Source organism: Mustela erminea, chromosome 4 (genome assembly GCF_009829155.1).
Source record: "Mustela erminea isolate mMusErm1 chromosome 4, mMusErm1.Pri, whole genome shotgun sequence".
Taxonomy (NCBI): domain Eukaryota; kingdom Metazoa; phylum Chordata; class Mammalia; order Carnivora; family Mustelidae; genus Mustela; species Mustela erminea.
Window position 1 is genome coordinate 32,219,678 of NC_045617.1, and position 16,010 is coordinate 32,235,687.

At 38.2% G+C, this 16,010-nt stretch overlaps 1 protein-coding gene across 1 annotated transcript in view; it reads left to right on the forward strand.

The window, feature by feature from the left end:
- Positions 1 to 16,010, forward strand: part of FBXL4 (F-box and leucine rich repeat protein 4) — a 79,370-nt gene that overhangs the window by 42,898 nt on the left and 20,462 nt on the right. Inside the window, exon 6 of the mRNA XM_032338994.1 lies at positions 2,328 to 2,541. Coding sequence (XP_032194885.1) covers positions 2,328 to 2,541 — 214 coding nt within the window. The remainder of the gene's footprint in view (positions 1 to 2,327; positions 2,542 to 16,010) is intronic.

Below are 16,010 nucleotides of genomic sequence, written 5' to 3' on the forward strand. Positions count from 1 at the left end.
TTGTGTCAGTTTTCTGCTCAAAACCCTCTGATGACTGAGAATCCCATCTCTCTCAAAGCCAACATGTTTATGGGACACGTACTATATGAGCTGCCTCTTACGCCCCTCTGACCTGCTCCTCTCCTCCCCCTCACTTTGTACCTCCTGCTCTCCTGCATCAGTCTCTTTACATTTCCTCACTCCACCTGGTATCCTGCCACAGAACCATTGTGCTTGCCTTTCCTTCAGCCTGGAATGTTTTTTCCCAGATACCTGCTTTCTTACCTCCTTACTTCCTTTGGGTCTTGACTCATCCTCTCAGAGAGGAGTCTCTGACTACCCTGTCTACCCTTGATACTTCCCATTGCTCTTCCCTGCTTTTATTTCCTTCTCAACACTTCTCTCTTTTTTTTTTCTTTCTTTCTTTCTTTTTTTTTTTTGATTTTATTTATTTATTTGATAGACAGAGATCACAAGTAGGCAGAGAGGCAGGCAGAGAGAGAGGAGGAAGCAGGTTTCCCGCTGAGCAGAGAGCCCGATGCGGGGCTCGATCCCAGGACCCTGGGATCATGACCTGAGCTGAAGGGAGAGGCTTTAACCCACTGAGCCACCCAGGCACCCCCACTTCTCACTTTCGAATACACTATTTGTTTTACTCATTTACTTATTTATAGCCTGCCTCACCTACCAAAATATAGGTAAGCTCCATGAGAGCAGGGACTTTGTTTTATCCACTGCTAACTCCCCAGAGCCACGGTAATGCCTGAATCATAATAGGAGCTTAATAAATATTCCTTGAATGAATAAGTGAATGTACTTGATGCAAAGCACAGTTTAGCTAATTCAGTTTAGCAAAGGTAACAGTAGTGAGACAGGTTGGAAGAAATCCGGGAGAGGGAGTAGCTTGAGGAGTGTCAGGGAATTTTAAGGAAGGGGTGGGCAGTTGTGTGAAATGCCACAATAAGTCAAGTAATTCAAGCACTGAAAAGAAAGGGCATTGAATTTGGCATTTAAAAGGAAAGGGCAAATTTAGGGAGAGCAAAACACATATTGCAGTGGATTAAGAATAAATAGGTGTTCAGGTATAAATAAGATATGTGGGCAATAGTTATTTTCAACATTTAAAATAAATTTGTAACAGTTGAATTTTTTGTTGTTTGAATGTGAGTTGGCCAAGATTCAACTTTTATTTTAATGTTTGTGGGGTGCTTTGACCTTTACCAGCTGCTTTCACATATTGTTTGATGTTCAAAACCAGGAGGCAGTGTGGTGAGTGCTATTATGTAATTCTAGTCTGCCTTTTACAGCTGAGAAAGTACTGAGACTTGGGTAAATGCCTTTTCCAAGGTCACATGCCAGGAAGTGGAACAGGGCTAAAAATTAATCTTTTGACTTAGAAGTCCAGTGTTAACTTCTTTTATTTTCATAAAGGATTGATTTAGTTAATTTTACTTTATATGTGTATTTGGAAGCTAATTAATCCATTCAGGAAAAATATGTGGCATAAATAAAGTAAGTTTGTTACTAATGTGGCACTGTGACAGGCAAGAAAATGTCAAGAGACCTGGACAGGGTGCACTTCAGGGTCAATTTGCTTAGTTGATAAAGTTTCATGGATTCAAATATTCCTAGACTCACATTTACTTTTATATTATTTTCAGATGATGATTATGGGCAGGACTGTCCCCCTCATCTGTAATGCAACTACAATAAATATTGTTATTACCACTCTGATAATAGAGTTTTATGTCTACCATGTTGAATTATTTCTGTGTATTTTATGTGAAGCTGCAATTGAATATCTTGTAATAATTTCAGCATCATTCTAGTAAATAGTAACAGTTTTAAGGAACATTACAATAGGAGAGTTAAACCAGTTCAGACATTTCCTTAGTTAAGAGGAGGCTATCTGATTTATTTTAAGGTCATTTAATTAAAGATTTCACCCTGTGTGCCACATTCAAAATAAATTATCCTGGACCGTATGGATATTTGGGGGAACTGTCTACTAAGAGTTTTGTTATGTTTTCGTTTTTTGGTTCTATCAACTCGGAAGTGAATTTTAGATAGGATAAATACGTTCTCTGCTTTCTTAATTTTTCACTTAGTGCTAGCTGACTTTTTATAAGGTATGAATACACCTTATCATATCAAGTTGATTTATTTTAGCCTAATCATGCCTATTTTGGTAAGTAGTAAATGAGAACTTAAGGGAAACAAGTTTTACATTTTCCCTAATAGAAATCCATTCTCCTGAAGGTGTCTAATAACAGTTGAGGTAATTCCAATGTACTTCGCAAAAGTATCTTTTCATTTTACAAAATTCACACAGAACATTGTTTTTACAGGTTTCTAAAGGTTTGTGGATCTGAATTAGTGCGCCTTGAATTATCGTGCAGCCACTTTCTTAATGAAACTTGCTTGGAGATTATTTCTGAGATGTGTCCAAATTTACAGGACTTAAACCTCTCCTCCTGTGATAAGCTACCACCTCAAGCTTTCAACCACATTGCCAAATTATGTGGTCTTAGGCGTCTTGTTCTCTATAGAACAAAAGTAGAGGTAAGAATAATCATCATTTACATCTTTGCTTGTGTGATAGCCAACTGAATATTTAGTTGCCTGTAATTACCCATGATAATACGCTTTCTGATTTTTAAATAGATTGTGATGCCACCTGACTGTATTAAAATTAATAGAGCTGGTTCAGTCATTTCAAAATTATTTAGTCTATTGTATTGTTTGTATAGTTATGGAAAATGTTCTTCTCTGTGTTCTTAAAATTGTTGTAATACTGTTCATGTTTGCAGGTAGAGAAGTAAACAGTGGGCTGAGGTGAGCTGAAATGCTGGCAGGGAATTAATTAGAGAAGGAGGCAGAGTGACAGTGTGCAGGTGGGGGAGGAAGCGAAGTGGAATTTATCCAGGGCTAGACTTGGGAGTTAAAATTCTCAATACCATGGGGCCCCTGGGTGGCTCAGTCAGTTAAGCGTCTGCCTTAGGCTCAGTTCATGATCCCAGGGTCCTGAAAGCGAGCCCTGAGTCAGGCTCCCTGCTCAGCAGAGAGTTTGCTTCTCCCTCTGCCTGCTGTTGCGCACCGTCTCTCTCCCTCCTGCCCCTCTCAAATAAATAAATAAAGCTTAAAAAATTTTTTTTCCATACCATAGTTTAGAAGTTTCATTAACAAAAAGTGGAATCTTGTCATTTATATTGACCTACTTGCTTTTTTCACATCTCTAGGACTTCTTTCCAGATCACACCCTATAGCGTCTGATTCTTGTCATTAACTTTGTGGTATAGGCTATAGCATAATCCATTCAACCATTCCCCAAGTGATCAACTTTCAGGTTTCTCCAGTTGTTTTCCTTTTAAAAATTACCTAGCAATAACATTCTTTTGTGCAGAGTTTTGCATCTACATGCTGTTACTGCTGTAGGACAGAGTCCTGTGAGTGGCATTGTTGGATCTAAGAGGATGCGCCTGGGCCCCTGCAGTAAACACCTGCTTATTGTCATACTCTGCTTTCCTCTACTCCAGTCACGGTGACCTTCTTTCTCTACCTTGAACATTCTGATCTGGTCCCAGTTCTGGCTCTTGCTTTTCTGCTTGTCGAGAATATTCTTCCAGTTACGTGGCTGCCCTTTTCTTAGCTCAGTGTTCAAATTTTTCTTTTCTTTTTTTTTTTTCAGAGATCACTTTTTAGAAATTGATAAAAAAAAAAGTAGCCCCCCACCCCCGCTTCTGGTTCGTTTTTTCATATCATCCAGTTTTATTTCCTTCTTATCATCTCTATCACTCTGAAGTGATTTTATTTGTTTTCTTGCTAAGATCTTTCTCCTTACCCTGGGATATAAATGTCATGAAGGTAGGAGCCTTGTACATCTTTTTCATTGCCATATTACCAAGGTCTAGAATGGTTCTTGGTAAGATAGTCATTTGATAAATATTTATTAAATGAGTGACTAAGATAACCAAATTACTTTTCCAAGATGGTATACCAGATGCTTTCCTGCTGTAGTGAACCCTTGCATGTCTTGAAGGTCACCTTAAATACCAAGGTATTCAACTTCTGGTATTTCAGTTTTCTTTTCTCTAATATAGAGAGAATAAAAATACATATCTCAGGATAATTGTAAGAATTAAGTTACATGTAAACTACAGGTTACATGTAAAGTGCCTAAAGGGCACCTAGAACATAATAAACTCTCAATAAATAAATATTAGTCCAAATAGTATCATCATGGCAGTTTTGTAGTATATTGTACTCTATGGTAGGGATAATCTCATCGTTATACTTTTTAAACATTTTTGTTAATCCTTATATATTCTTCTTCTAGTTGTATCTTTCAGCAAGGATTTTATTAGAAATACATTCATTTTATTTCATTTTGCTCTTTAATAAGGCTTCCTATCGTTCATGTAGGCCTTATTTTACATCCAAGAGCATGTTACGCATTGCGTCACCCCTTCTTTCTTCCATGCATGTACATTTCCTGTCCTGCACTCAGTGGTGGTGCTGGTGGATGAAGAGCAAACAGGGAATGAGAAGACATGATTTAGGGGCCTGGCTTCTCTCTAAGCCTTCCACGTAATCGTTGATCATTGGTAGTACATTCAGATGTTATAAACTGTTTTGAAAAAAAGGGAATAGCAATTAATCTTAAATGCCTCTCTTTGCTCTAAGGAAATATGTAGAAGAAAAAAGATACAAATTTGAACTTCTTGGGAGAGGTTTTTTGGTGTTGTTTTTTTTTTTAAGAAGGAATACTAATTATCCAGTGCCACTTTTACCCATTTTTCTGAATTCTACAAAGTTCTAAAAGAAGCAAAAATGAGTATTAAAGATGTTGAGTCTGTTACAGCATTTAACTCCAGAGACATTAGATCTATGATTTAGTAGAGTTACACTTTACGTGCCTATATATAATTTACAATGATAAACATAACACATTTGTGCCATTTTATATGACTTAAGTCTGTGTGCATAGTGAACAAAGCTTTAGGCGATATTGGAGACCTGGATTTTAGTCCCAAAGTTTGGGAAAGTTTCCCGAATATATTCTGTTTGCTGTCCTAGACATTTTGCATATAATTTAATTTCTTTACACTAGTCCAAATGAAGGTCCCAAAAGATTAGTAACTTTCCTAGTGGCACAGGGCAGTAAGTTAGAGTCAGGCTTTGAATCCAGCTTTGGTGGTCTAGTATTATTGTTAAAATTGTAAGATATATCAAAGCATAGAATGGTGGTTATTCTAGTATCTTTACTGTTTCTATTTAAACCAGGGGTTTTTCCTTATTACCTATTCCTTTTCTAGTTTGCAACAGGTAAAAAAGTATAACATTGTAACTAATACACACAACATCACAATCCAGTGTAAAATATAAACTACTAAGGTACATTCTATAAATTTTTTCTTTTTTTTAACATATATTTTCTAAGATTTTATTTATTTATTTGACAGACAGAGATCACAAATAGGCGGAGAGGCAGGCAGAGAGAGAGGGGGAAGCAGGCTCCTGCTGAGCAGAGAGCCTGACGTGGGGCTCGATGTGGGGCTTGATCCCAGGACCTTGGGATCATGACCTGAGCTGAAGGCAGAGGCTTTAACCCACTGAGCCACCCAGGCGCCCTGTATAAATATTTTCTAGTTGAAACTACTACAGGGAAGTGGAATGTTTGTCTTTTATTTTTTTTATGAACAAACTTACTTTGAAGTCTTAGTTCTTCATTTATAAAAAAGTTATTCAACTTATGTATACTCAAATTACATTTAAGCAATAGTTTGTGGAATCAATATGTAATAAATTGCTTTAAGCAAATAGTTTATGTAGGCCAAGCTCAATATTATTCCATAGCAGGGAGTAGCATTGGGACAGATAGTCCCACGAATAATATGGGCATGTAAAATGATGTGTTGCTGATGTCTAGTATGTTCTTAAGTGGTTAGGCATAGCCAGGCCTGTTGCAGGTCTAATTACTCAGTAAAAGTGAGAACCCAGGAGAATGACAGCATAATAGGGTAAGAATTGCCTTTTATGCTGGTAGGAAGATCCTGGCTTGCTGACAGGGCCCCTTCCTGAGCCAGTGGTGAAACAGGCAGTGAGCACAGGGCTGTGGGCTTCTCTCTCCCAGGCAGATCTTACCATCAAGACTGCTGCATTGACCACCGAGCCTCATGCATAACCTTGTCAGGTGCCAGGGCTGTATCCTGGTGTATATCTTGTACGCTTGATTGCTGCTTTGGTAGTAAACTAAAATGGGAGTGACCTTAAATAAGATCTAGCTGTCATTGTCACCAATTTTTTTTTTTTTTAAAGATCTTATTTATTTATTTGACAGAGAGAGACACAGTGAGAGAGGGAACACAAGCAGGGGTCGTGGGAGAGGGAGAAGCAAGTCTCCTCCGAGCAGGGATCCTGATGCGGGGCTCCATCCGAGGAATCATGATCCCTGGAATCATGACCCAAGCTGAAGGCAGACGCTTAATGACTGAGCCACCCAGGCACCCCCATTGTCACCAGTTTTTGAGCCCAGCTTTTTATTTGGCCTAGTTCATTTAAAATGTCAAACCTATAAAAAGAAAACACAGAGTAAAATGGTGGTTTCCAGAGGTTAAGGGTGGGGGAAGGATAAGATGGATGGTGTTTAAGGATACAAATGTATAACATGAATCAATAAGCTAAAGAAATCTAATGCCCAGTATAATGAATAGAGACAATAATAATATACTGTAATGATATAATACAAATACTGATTGCTTCAATTATAATCATATTACAATATATAAAGGTATTAAAGTAACACACTGTACATCTTAAATTTACAGAATGCAACACATCAAATTAAAAAAAAAAAAAAGATTTTTCTGCCCAGCTCCACTGCTTTGGCTAATTAACTGTAGCTGGTACCCCACAGTGAGAGAAAGCAGCAGTAGGATCTTGTTGTGACTAGCTGTGATTAAAAATTTTACCTGGTAGTAGGGTTCAGGTCTCTGACTCACATACTATTTGGTCATTTGCAAGCTGGGAAGATATTTGTTATTTAGTCTGTATCAGGGACCTAAGTCCTATAACTCTGTCCCTATCTTCGTTTTTCTACTTAAAAGATTTAGGTGCTTGGGTAAGTCACTTGTACTACACTAAACGTTTGTCTATTTAAAAAAAAAATCAAGCTTACCCTATCACATAGGCTATTGAAAGACCAAATAAGGTTATATGTTTAAAAGAACCATATACTGTATGAATTAGATGAGCTTAAGTAAATGTGAAAATGATAGTATAGATTTACTCAGCATGATCCCGCACAAATATTTCCACCTTTGTGAAGTATTCTTATAGATCTTCCTAAATGAGAGAGTATCTTTCCCATCATGTGCTAAGGGAGATTTAGGCTGAATTATCTCTTTCAACTTTTTGATCTATTTCTGGTGAAAGAAATGTTCATTCCTAACTTGCAGACTCTGTAATTGGAAGGACCATGTTTGACTATATTCTTCTTCATTACTGGTACATAAAACAGTGTCTGGTATTCACTATCATGAATATATGTAGTAGGTATTCAGTAAACTTGTGTTGAATGATTGAGTAATAGCTAGCTCATCAATTCATTTTTTTCATTATTAGATAAGCACATGTATTAAGCAGATGGATGGTTAGATCTGAACTTGAAAAATTTGTAAGAAAATATTTGAATTGTATTTGTTCAGAATTCTTAGCCCTAAAAGATAGTGAAATATAGTTCAAACTTGTTCATTTATTTCAAGAGATCTTTTTTATTTTTTAGATGTTTAGGTTTGAGATGAAAAATTGTTTCATCAGAGAAGTAACAAATGTCTTCTTGTAACTCAACCCCCCTCCCCCCCAAAAAATCACTAAATAAGCTATTTGCAGAGTTAGTGGTACATAGTTGTTGAATTTCAGTGGATGCAGAGCAGTAAACATATGCCTGTAAAGAACAAGATAGTATTGCGATAGAGACAAAGTGGACTGGTGTTCAGTAAGCCCAAATGCATACTAAGAGTGTCACGGCTTGTGCTTAGTCATGTTGGGCGATCTTTTTTAGAAGAAATGACCCTTGAGCTAAGACTTGGGCTTTGTTTACTATATGATCCCAGAGTAACAAGTGAAATGGATAGGTAAATAGGGTAGCTTTTTTTTAATGAATTTAGTGGGTCTCTTAGGCTGTACAGACAACATTTTTTAGGTAAAGATGGGAACTTAGAGCAGACAGGAAAGAAACTTGAACTTAGGATCTTCTACCATTCATGATGAAGAGGTCATTATAATAGAGTTGGATATATATTGATAGGAAGGACTTTGTTTCAGCCCCGTTGGTGCTTTTCTTCTCTGTTCACAAGATTCTTATTATGTATGATAAGCGTTGATTACAAGCACTTCTTCTGCCATACGTGATGATGTATTTTCATGAGAGGAGGGCTGTAAAAATTTAACTCATTAAATAGACTTTTAAATAATTAAAAGAAAACCTTTTATTTCGAAATGATTTTAGACTTAAAGAAAAGTGACATAAGAAATAGATTCCCCTACCGTATGCATAACTTTGTTTTTTCCTGAACCATTTGAAAATAAGTGGAAGGTACAGTTCTTTGCTTCTAAAGGGGCGTATATCTGCAACCTGCTCTTTATACTTTTGTTAGGAGCTAAATTGTGTCTTCCCCAAATTCATGTGTTGAACTCCTACCCCCAGTAGCTCATAATGTGACTGCATTGGAGAAAGGGTCTTTCAAGAGGTAATTAAAGTTAAATGAGTTCATCAGGGTGGGCCCCAATCCAATATGCCTGGTGTCTTTGTAAGCAGAGGAGATTAGGACACAGACACACACAGACAGAAGAGCATGTGAAGATGGGAAGAATATGGCCAGTTTTAAGCCAAGAAGAGAGGCTTTAGAAGAAACTAACCCTGCCACCACCTTGATTTCAGACTTCTAGCCTCCAGAATTGTGCAAAAACAAATTTCTGTTGTTTAAGCCTCCTCTCTATGGCTCTATGTTAGAGCAGCCCTAATGGACTAATACAGCTTGTAGAGGATGGCAGAACAATAACTTTTTAACACATTGCATTAAAAGTGTCTTTAAGAGCAGTCCTGTGCATTTCCTAAAATAATCTGGGTTAGTGTTAGAACTTTGAGTCTGTTTACCTTTTCTTTGTTTGTTTAAAAAAAATATATCTCTATAGATATAGATATAGATATATATAAAATCTGGAATGGGTGTGAGATGGGGCATGATAGTAGCTCAGTAAGAATGTCATTCTGTTGCTTAGCAGCAGACAAGAAAACCAAGTGTGTTTTTTAAAAGTTGGAGTTATAAATGGAACACCTGCATCCAGTTTTGATTGCCTCACTTCAAGAATGATAGAGCATAAATTGAAAGAATCTGAAGAAGTGAAAAAACTGATTATAGGTATTGTGGGGGACTAGTATATGACAGTAATCCGCAAGTATGGTTTGGCAGCTGTTTACTTGGCCTACCAGGGCAGAGACGACCGTTTCAAGGACCCCGCTGCCTTCATCTTCATCAACTAGAAGACAACAAAAGTAGTCGATCTTTACTTCTGTTGGATATCAGCACTCTCCTCATATTTTCTTTCTTCTGTACCAGTTTATTTGGCAGAGAGGAGATAGAGAAGTAAAAATGTGTACCACCCTGTGCTTCAGCTGTCCCAGAAAAGATACATAAACTGTCTTATGAAAACAGTCTGATTTGATTTAATGCCATAAATTTGCTTTCTGACACAGAGATAATGGTGGTCTCCTTACTCCATTCTTATTTGACTTAAAGGACACATTATTTTATGCTCGTAAGTAGAAGCCAGGATGGCCTTTCCTTTATGGAGTCAGTGCAGCTAACAGACTCAAACGAAAGGGATGGCCACTCACTTAACAGAGCTGGTGTCAATAACTGAGACCAAGAGGAGAAACTGATGTAGGAAAAACCTATGTTGGTCACCTACATTGACTGATGCAGGCAGTCATTGGCTAACTGCCACGTAAATGCAGTCCACTTCAGCCAGATTAATTTGGCTAGGTAACATACAAAACGAAAGGATATTAGTAATTACTTTGTTCTGAAACAGAATTTTTTTTCAAGACTTTATTTATTTGAGAGAGTGAGAGCAAGAGAGAGAATATGAATGGGAGCAAGGGGCAGAGGAAGTGGGACAAGCAAAGTCCCTGCTGAGCAGGGAGCCCGACGCAGGTCTCGATCCCAGGACCCCAAGATCACAGCCCAAGCGAAAGGCAGATGCTTAACCAATGGAGCCACCCAGGTGCCCCCGTTCTTAAACAGAATTAAGAGTTAAGAATTTTAATAACTTTTAGTATATTTAACTTGCTATCATATACTAGAAGTCAGCAACTTTTAAAGTCTTCACTGTATGTCTCCAGGCAAGAATGTATCTGTACTTCTTTTTATCTTGATAGGCTTTACAAAAGTTCCAGTGGGAATATGAGGCCTTTGGTGGGGTTGAGTGTATGTGGCTGTGGTTCGTTGAGGGTCAGGTGTTCATTTAGGGCCAAGAAGCCCTGTGAAGTGCAGTGAGGTAGGATGTGGGGGCAGTGTCATCTCTTGGGGATCAGACTCATTATTATCCACCGGGAAGTCAGGTGTGAGAAGTCTACCTGGCAAGCGCATCACTCATTAGAGACAGCTGATGAGCTGATTAGCACATTCTCTCGCTGCTGGCATATCACAGGGGAAACCAAACTATAGTTATCAGACTTCTCTGGTGAGTTTAGAATGAGAACACTGGGAGTTTTGCGACTTAAATGATTGAGGGCATTAGCAGAGAACAGGTGGACACTTTCATCTGAACAGGAAAGAGAACAGATTAAGTCTTTGGACTAGTGCGCTCTCTTTAAACGAACAGTGCCAACCAACGTAGGCCTCAGGCTCCTCTTAACGTGCTTCTTTACCGTCCAGCCCTTACCCCTCTGATTGTAACATTCTTTTTTTATGTAGTCAGTAAGGTTACTATCAAGTCCAGCTGGTGTGGAAACTGCTGTGAATTTGTGACTGCAGATCTCTGCCATCATCCATGATGGGTTGATGTGGAAATTGGTCGGTTTAGTCTGTGAGCAAAACTGTATTCAACTGTATGATTATGGAAGAGATCCACTACAGTGGTGAAAATAGCTTCTGAATGAGGCTGGGCCAACGTGTGTGATTTAGTTTATGATTTTGTTCTATCACACACTTGGACTTTGGGAATTTAACAAATTATTGGAACCATATTCTTTTTTTTTTTTACATTTTATTTTTTTTTTTATTTTCGGCATAACAGTATTCCTTGTTTTTGCACCACACCCAGTGCTCCATGCAATCCATGCCCTCTCTAATACCCACACCTGGTTCCCCCAACCTCCCACCCTTGCCCCTTCAAAACCCTCAGATTGTTTTTCAGAGTCCATAGTCTCTCATGGTTCACCTCCCCTTCCAATTTCCCTCAACCCCCTTCTCTTCTCTAACTCCCCTTGTCCTCCATGCTTGGAAACATATTCTTATATTCAGTTGTGATTAGGTATCATTATATAACCTATACCATATTGTATATTTAGACTGTATAAAAGATAACAATTTGTAGTAGATGGTTCATAGCAAAGCTCTGTAAAGTAATTGAATTTAAATATCCTAGAATGGTGATTATTTCTACATATAGATAGTTGCGGGTACTTTAAACAGGTCTCAAAATACTCTTTAAAAAAAGATTTTATGAGAGAGAGCACAAGCAGGCTGAGCAGCAGGTAGAGGGAGAAGCAGACTCCTCACTGAGCAAGGAGCCTGATGGTGGGACTCGATCCCAGAACCCTGTGATCATAACCCGAGCTGAAGGCAGATGCTCAACAGACTGAGCCACTCAGGTGTTCCACAAAATACCTCTTTTATTCTATATTCCCCTTCCTCAAATTTATTGAGATTGGAACACTGGTGCAAAAAAAAAAAATTAAAATTAGAGAAAGATTCATACATATACGTGTATTTTCTTTTTTTTAAGTAATCTCAATGCTCAATATGGTGCTCGAACTCATTACCTAGAGATCAAGAGTCACATGCTCTACCTACTAAACCAGCCACGGGCTCCCATACCTATAGGTATATTTTAAAATTCTGCTGATTGATTGCGTTCTTTGGATTTCTTTGGTGGCATTTTTATGCTAATTTATGAATTTTCACATATTGAATATACTTTTATAAAATCCTATCTCTTTAGTTGTAGATATTGTTCTAATGTGTTTGAAATATAATGATCAGTGAAAGTATATTTGTTTGTGATCAGGTGATGTCACTAGTCTCTATATTTTAGCTAATATAAGTCTGTAATATATAAACTTACAATGTTCCTTTAGAATGTTTTCTAGGAATCATTTTTTAGAGTGGAGAATACTGATTTGGAATCCTACCTTCCTGTGTTAAGAATGTTATATTTAAGGGTTGCATTCTTTATTAAAGATAAGTAACAGTTAATTTTAACTGAGCAACAAAGGTCATAAACTAGTTATAACAACTATAAAACTGTATTAATATAAAATGTGAACACAGTACTGCACACATTGATTAAACAATGTCTCACTGTATTATAAAATGTACATGGTATGCATAAATATAATTCTATTAAGCCATAAATCTGGACTGTCTAAAACTTATATGTGAGTATAATAAACATCAGTTATCATCTTATTAAGTATTTTTGCTTAGCAGTTTAGAAGTCTGGAGGATGGACAGTTATGTAGTTTATGGGTAGTATTTCTTAAAAAAAAACTGAATGAAAATATCAATTCCTTCTTTTACCTCTTAATAAATTTCTGTGTAACAAGGAGAAGCATTAATAATTCTCTGTAACATATAGTTATCCATTGGATTTTGAAGCTTTTGAACAGGGTTAGTAGGTAGATTTTAAGTGGAAAGCAAAAGGATTCTTTCTTTAGGAGCATATATTGTACTCCCAGATACCAGCATTCACCTAGAGGATGTTTTGATAATTCTGTCGGATAAATTAACATGGTTCCAGTCACTCCTTAGTGAATTCCTTTCCATGGTGGTTTAAATAAGGTTGGGCCTTTGTTTAAAAATTACAGACTCAATTGAAAATGAATCTGCTGTCCTGCATTATTAAAGCTGATAACTGTTTAAATTGTATTTTAATTTTATAGTGTTACTCTGGTGCTTCTGTTGAATTGTATAGAACTAACCAGCAGAGTTTGTAGACTTGGGGACCTGATACCTTAAGAGATTCATACAATTTTTCACTTTTTATTTCTGAATTCCTTTTTCATAGCACATTTGATAATGTAGGTATAGTCCATCCATTTGTGCATTCTAGATGTGTAGAAGTGCCGCAAGTACTCATTATGGTAGAATTGTTAACTCTTAAGTAGGGGTGGGCAAGCTGTTTTCATGAAGGCCCAGACAGTAAATACGTTAAACGTATTTAGGCTGTATGATCTCTGTCACAACTACTCAGCCCTGCTGTTATAGTGCAAAAACAGCCATAGACAATACATAGAGGATTGGGTGTGCCTTTGTTCCAATAAAACTTTATTTACAGAAGCAGGCAGTAGGCTGGATTTGGCCTGTGGGCAATAGTTTATAAACTCCTCCTCTGAATCATTGAATCTGTGATTCCCCCAAATCAGGCCCTTCTATATCTGGAAACAAAGAGTTCATTTCTCTTTCGTTTTCCCTCTTTGCTTCAGCATCAGTAGCACTTCTTTAATTCTGAATACCAACAGCATAGAGAAAGAATATCCTAAAGATATTCTAGGAGGAAATTGATTAATTGGACTTAGAGAGATCGTAAACTATTGTTTGTCTTCTCTGAACCTGGGTACTCCCACAATCTCTGGCTTCTCATGAGCTCTGCTGGAGAAAGTCATGAAACTATAAAATTGTCCCTGTCTGCCTCAGTGCTGCCTGTCAGCCCTTTTGTTTATCTGTTTGACTCCTGGTTGCATTCCTCACAGCATCTCTCCCAGGGTCATCCTTGTTTCCCGTGGCCATCACTCCATCCCCTTGTACGGCGGTCTCAGCATTTCATCTCCCATCTCCTATTTAATAAAGCTGGGTGGTATCATTCAGCATAAATCTCTTTTATTCTGTGTTCCTTCTTTAAGGCGGGGAATGAAAATAAGGGTTCTCTTTACTATTAAATGAATTTTTAATTCCTAATTTAATGCACAGACTGTATGTTATTGTAAAATCTGTGCATGAATAAGTATGGTGCGCCATGAATTCTACTTCTGTGGCTTGAGATTCCTCCAGAATGCGTTGCCATTACAGAAAATGTTTTCTAGATATATAATTATGAGAATTTTAATTCAAAAGTGTGTTGTCTATGCCTAAAAGTTATAATCTTTAAGCTGGACAGTAAGCAATAGATACGGCTCATCTGAGGAGCAGCCCAGACAGGTTAATATGGTATTCCTGGCCATAATTTTTTTCCTTACTCTTAATTTTAATTAGAAGTACTGATTTACAGGAATTCTTCTCCAACTTTATCAAGAGAATCATATTATCCCAACATGGGCATAGTCAGGGCTAGGTGACTAGGTTAGATGGCTGTCCAAGCCATCCCAGGGATTAGATGGAAATCTTAGAGAAAGGAGGGATTCAGGCCTGGGCACGTGCACCAAAAAGGATCCAGTGACCTGGGATCTGCTGGACCTCATGGTCAGAACTGAGCCAAGCCTCTCCTGGTTCTGCAGTCACCGCAGGACTGCTGCAGAGCAGGTCCACTGTCCTTTCAGTAGAAGTGGTGGTTCTGGATAGGGGCAATCTACAAGACCATTAGCCATGAGGTCAGGGAATGGGAGTTCAAAGAAGTAAATGAAAGCATCTTTTTTTAAAAAAGATTTTATTTATTTGACAGACAGAGACTACAAGTAGGCAGAGAGGCAGGCAAGGAAAGAGGGGCAAGCAGGCTCCCTGCCGAGCAGAGAGCCTGATGTGAGGCTTGATCCCAGGACCCTGAGATCATGACCTGAGCTGAAGGCAGAGGATTAACCCACTGAGCCACCCAGGTGCCCCCTGAAAGCATCTTTTAAAGTAGAATAAGAAATTATGGAACACACACTGAAACAGCAAGACCAAGCAGTTGTAGAAAGGAGCTAGTTAGAAATCTAGGAAATAAATGATAGTTATTGTAATAAAAATTGATTAAATTCTACATTGGATACAAAGATAGAATTGCTAAATTAGAAGAGGTTTTTAGGACTGCACTTAAACTTGTTAAAGCTTTGAATGAATGTCAGGCATCACACACACACACACACACACCCCTCAGTTAATCCTCATAATAATCCTATTCATTAACTTAATATATATTGTGTCTACTGTATATGCCAGCCACTGTATTATTTATTTGTTACTGCACACAGATTACCACCACACTGAGTGGCTAAAAATAGCTGACACTCATGATGTCACACAGCTTCTGTAAATCGGGAATCTGGGAGCTGTTTGGCCAGAAAGTTTTGGGCCAGGGTCTCTAAGAAGGTTGCAGTCATCTCAGAGCTTGACTGCAGCTGGAGGTCCAGCTTCCAGACTTACACACACGGCTGTCAGCAGACTTCCTTGTTAGTTGTTGGCCAGAGGCCTCTGTGGCTCTCTACGTGGGCTTCTCCGTAGGCTTTCCAAGTGTCCTTTTGACATGGCAGCTGGCTTTTCCTGAGTGAGCAGCAGGGGAAGGCAGAACCAAGAGGAGCCATAGCCCTTTTATAACTGTATTAGAGTTCTCCAAAGAAACAGAGATAAGAGGGTGTGTGTGTAGCTTTATTCTGAGGAACTGGAGACTTGTAAGTCAGAAGGCCCACAGGGTGAGTGAGCAAACTGGAGATGCAGGAGAGACAATTTTCTCGGTCTGAAGGTTGGCAAACTTGAGACCCAGGAAGAGTTGATGTTTCAGTGTCGATCTGAAGTCAGGAATAAGCTGATGCCCCGGTCGAAGGCCATCAGGCAGGAAGAATTCTCTTAATGTGGAGGACAGCCAGCCTTTTGTTCTGTCTACTGATTTGAATG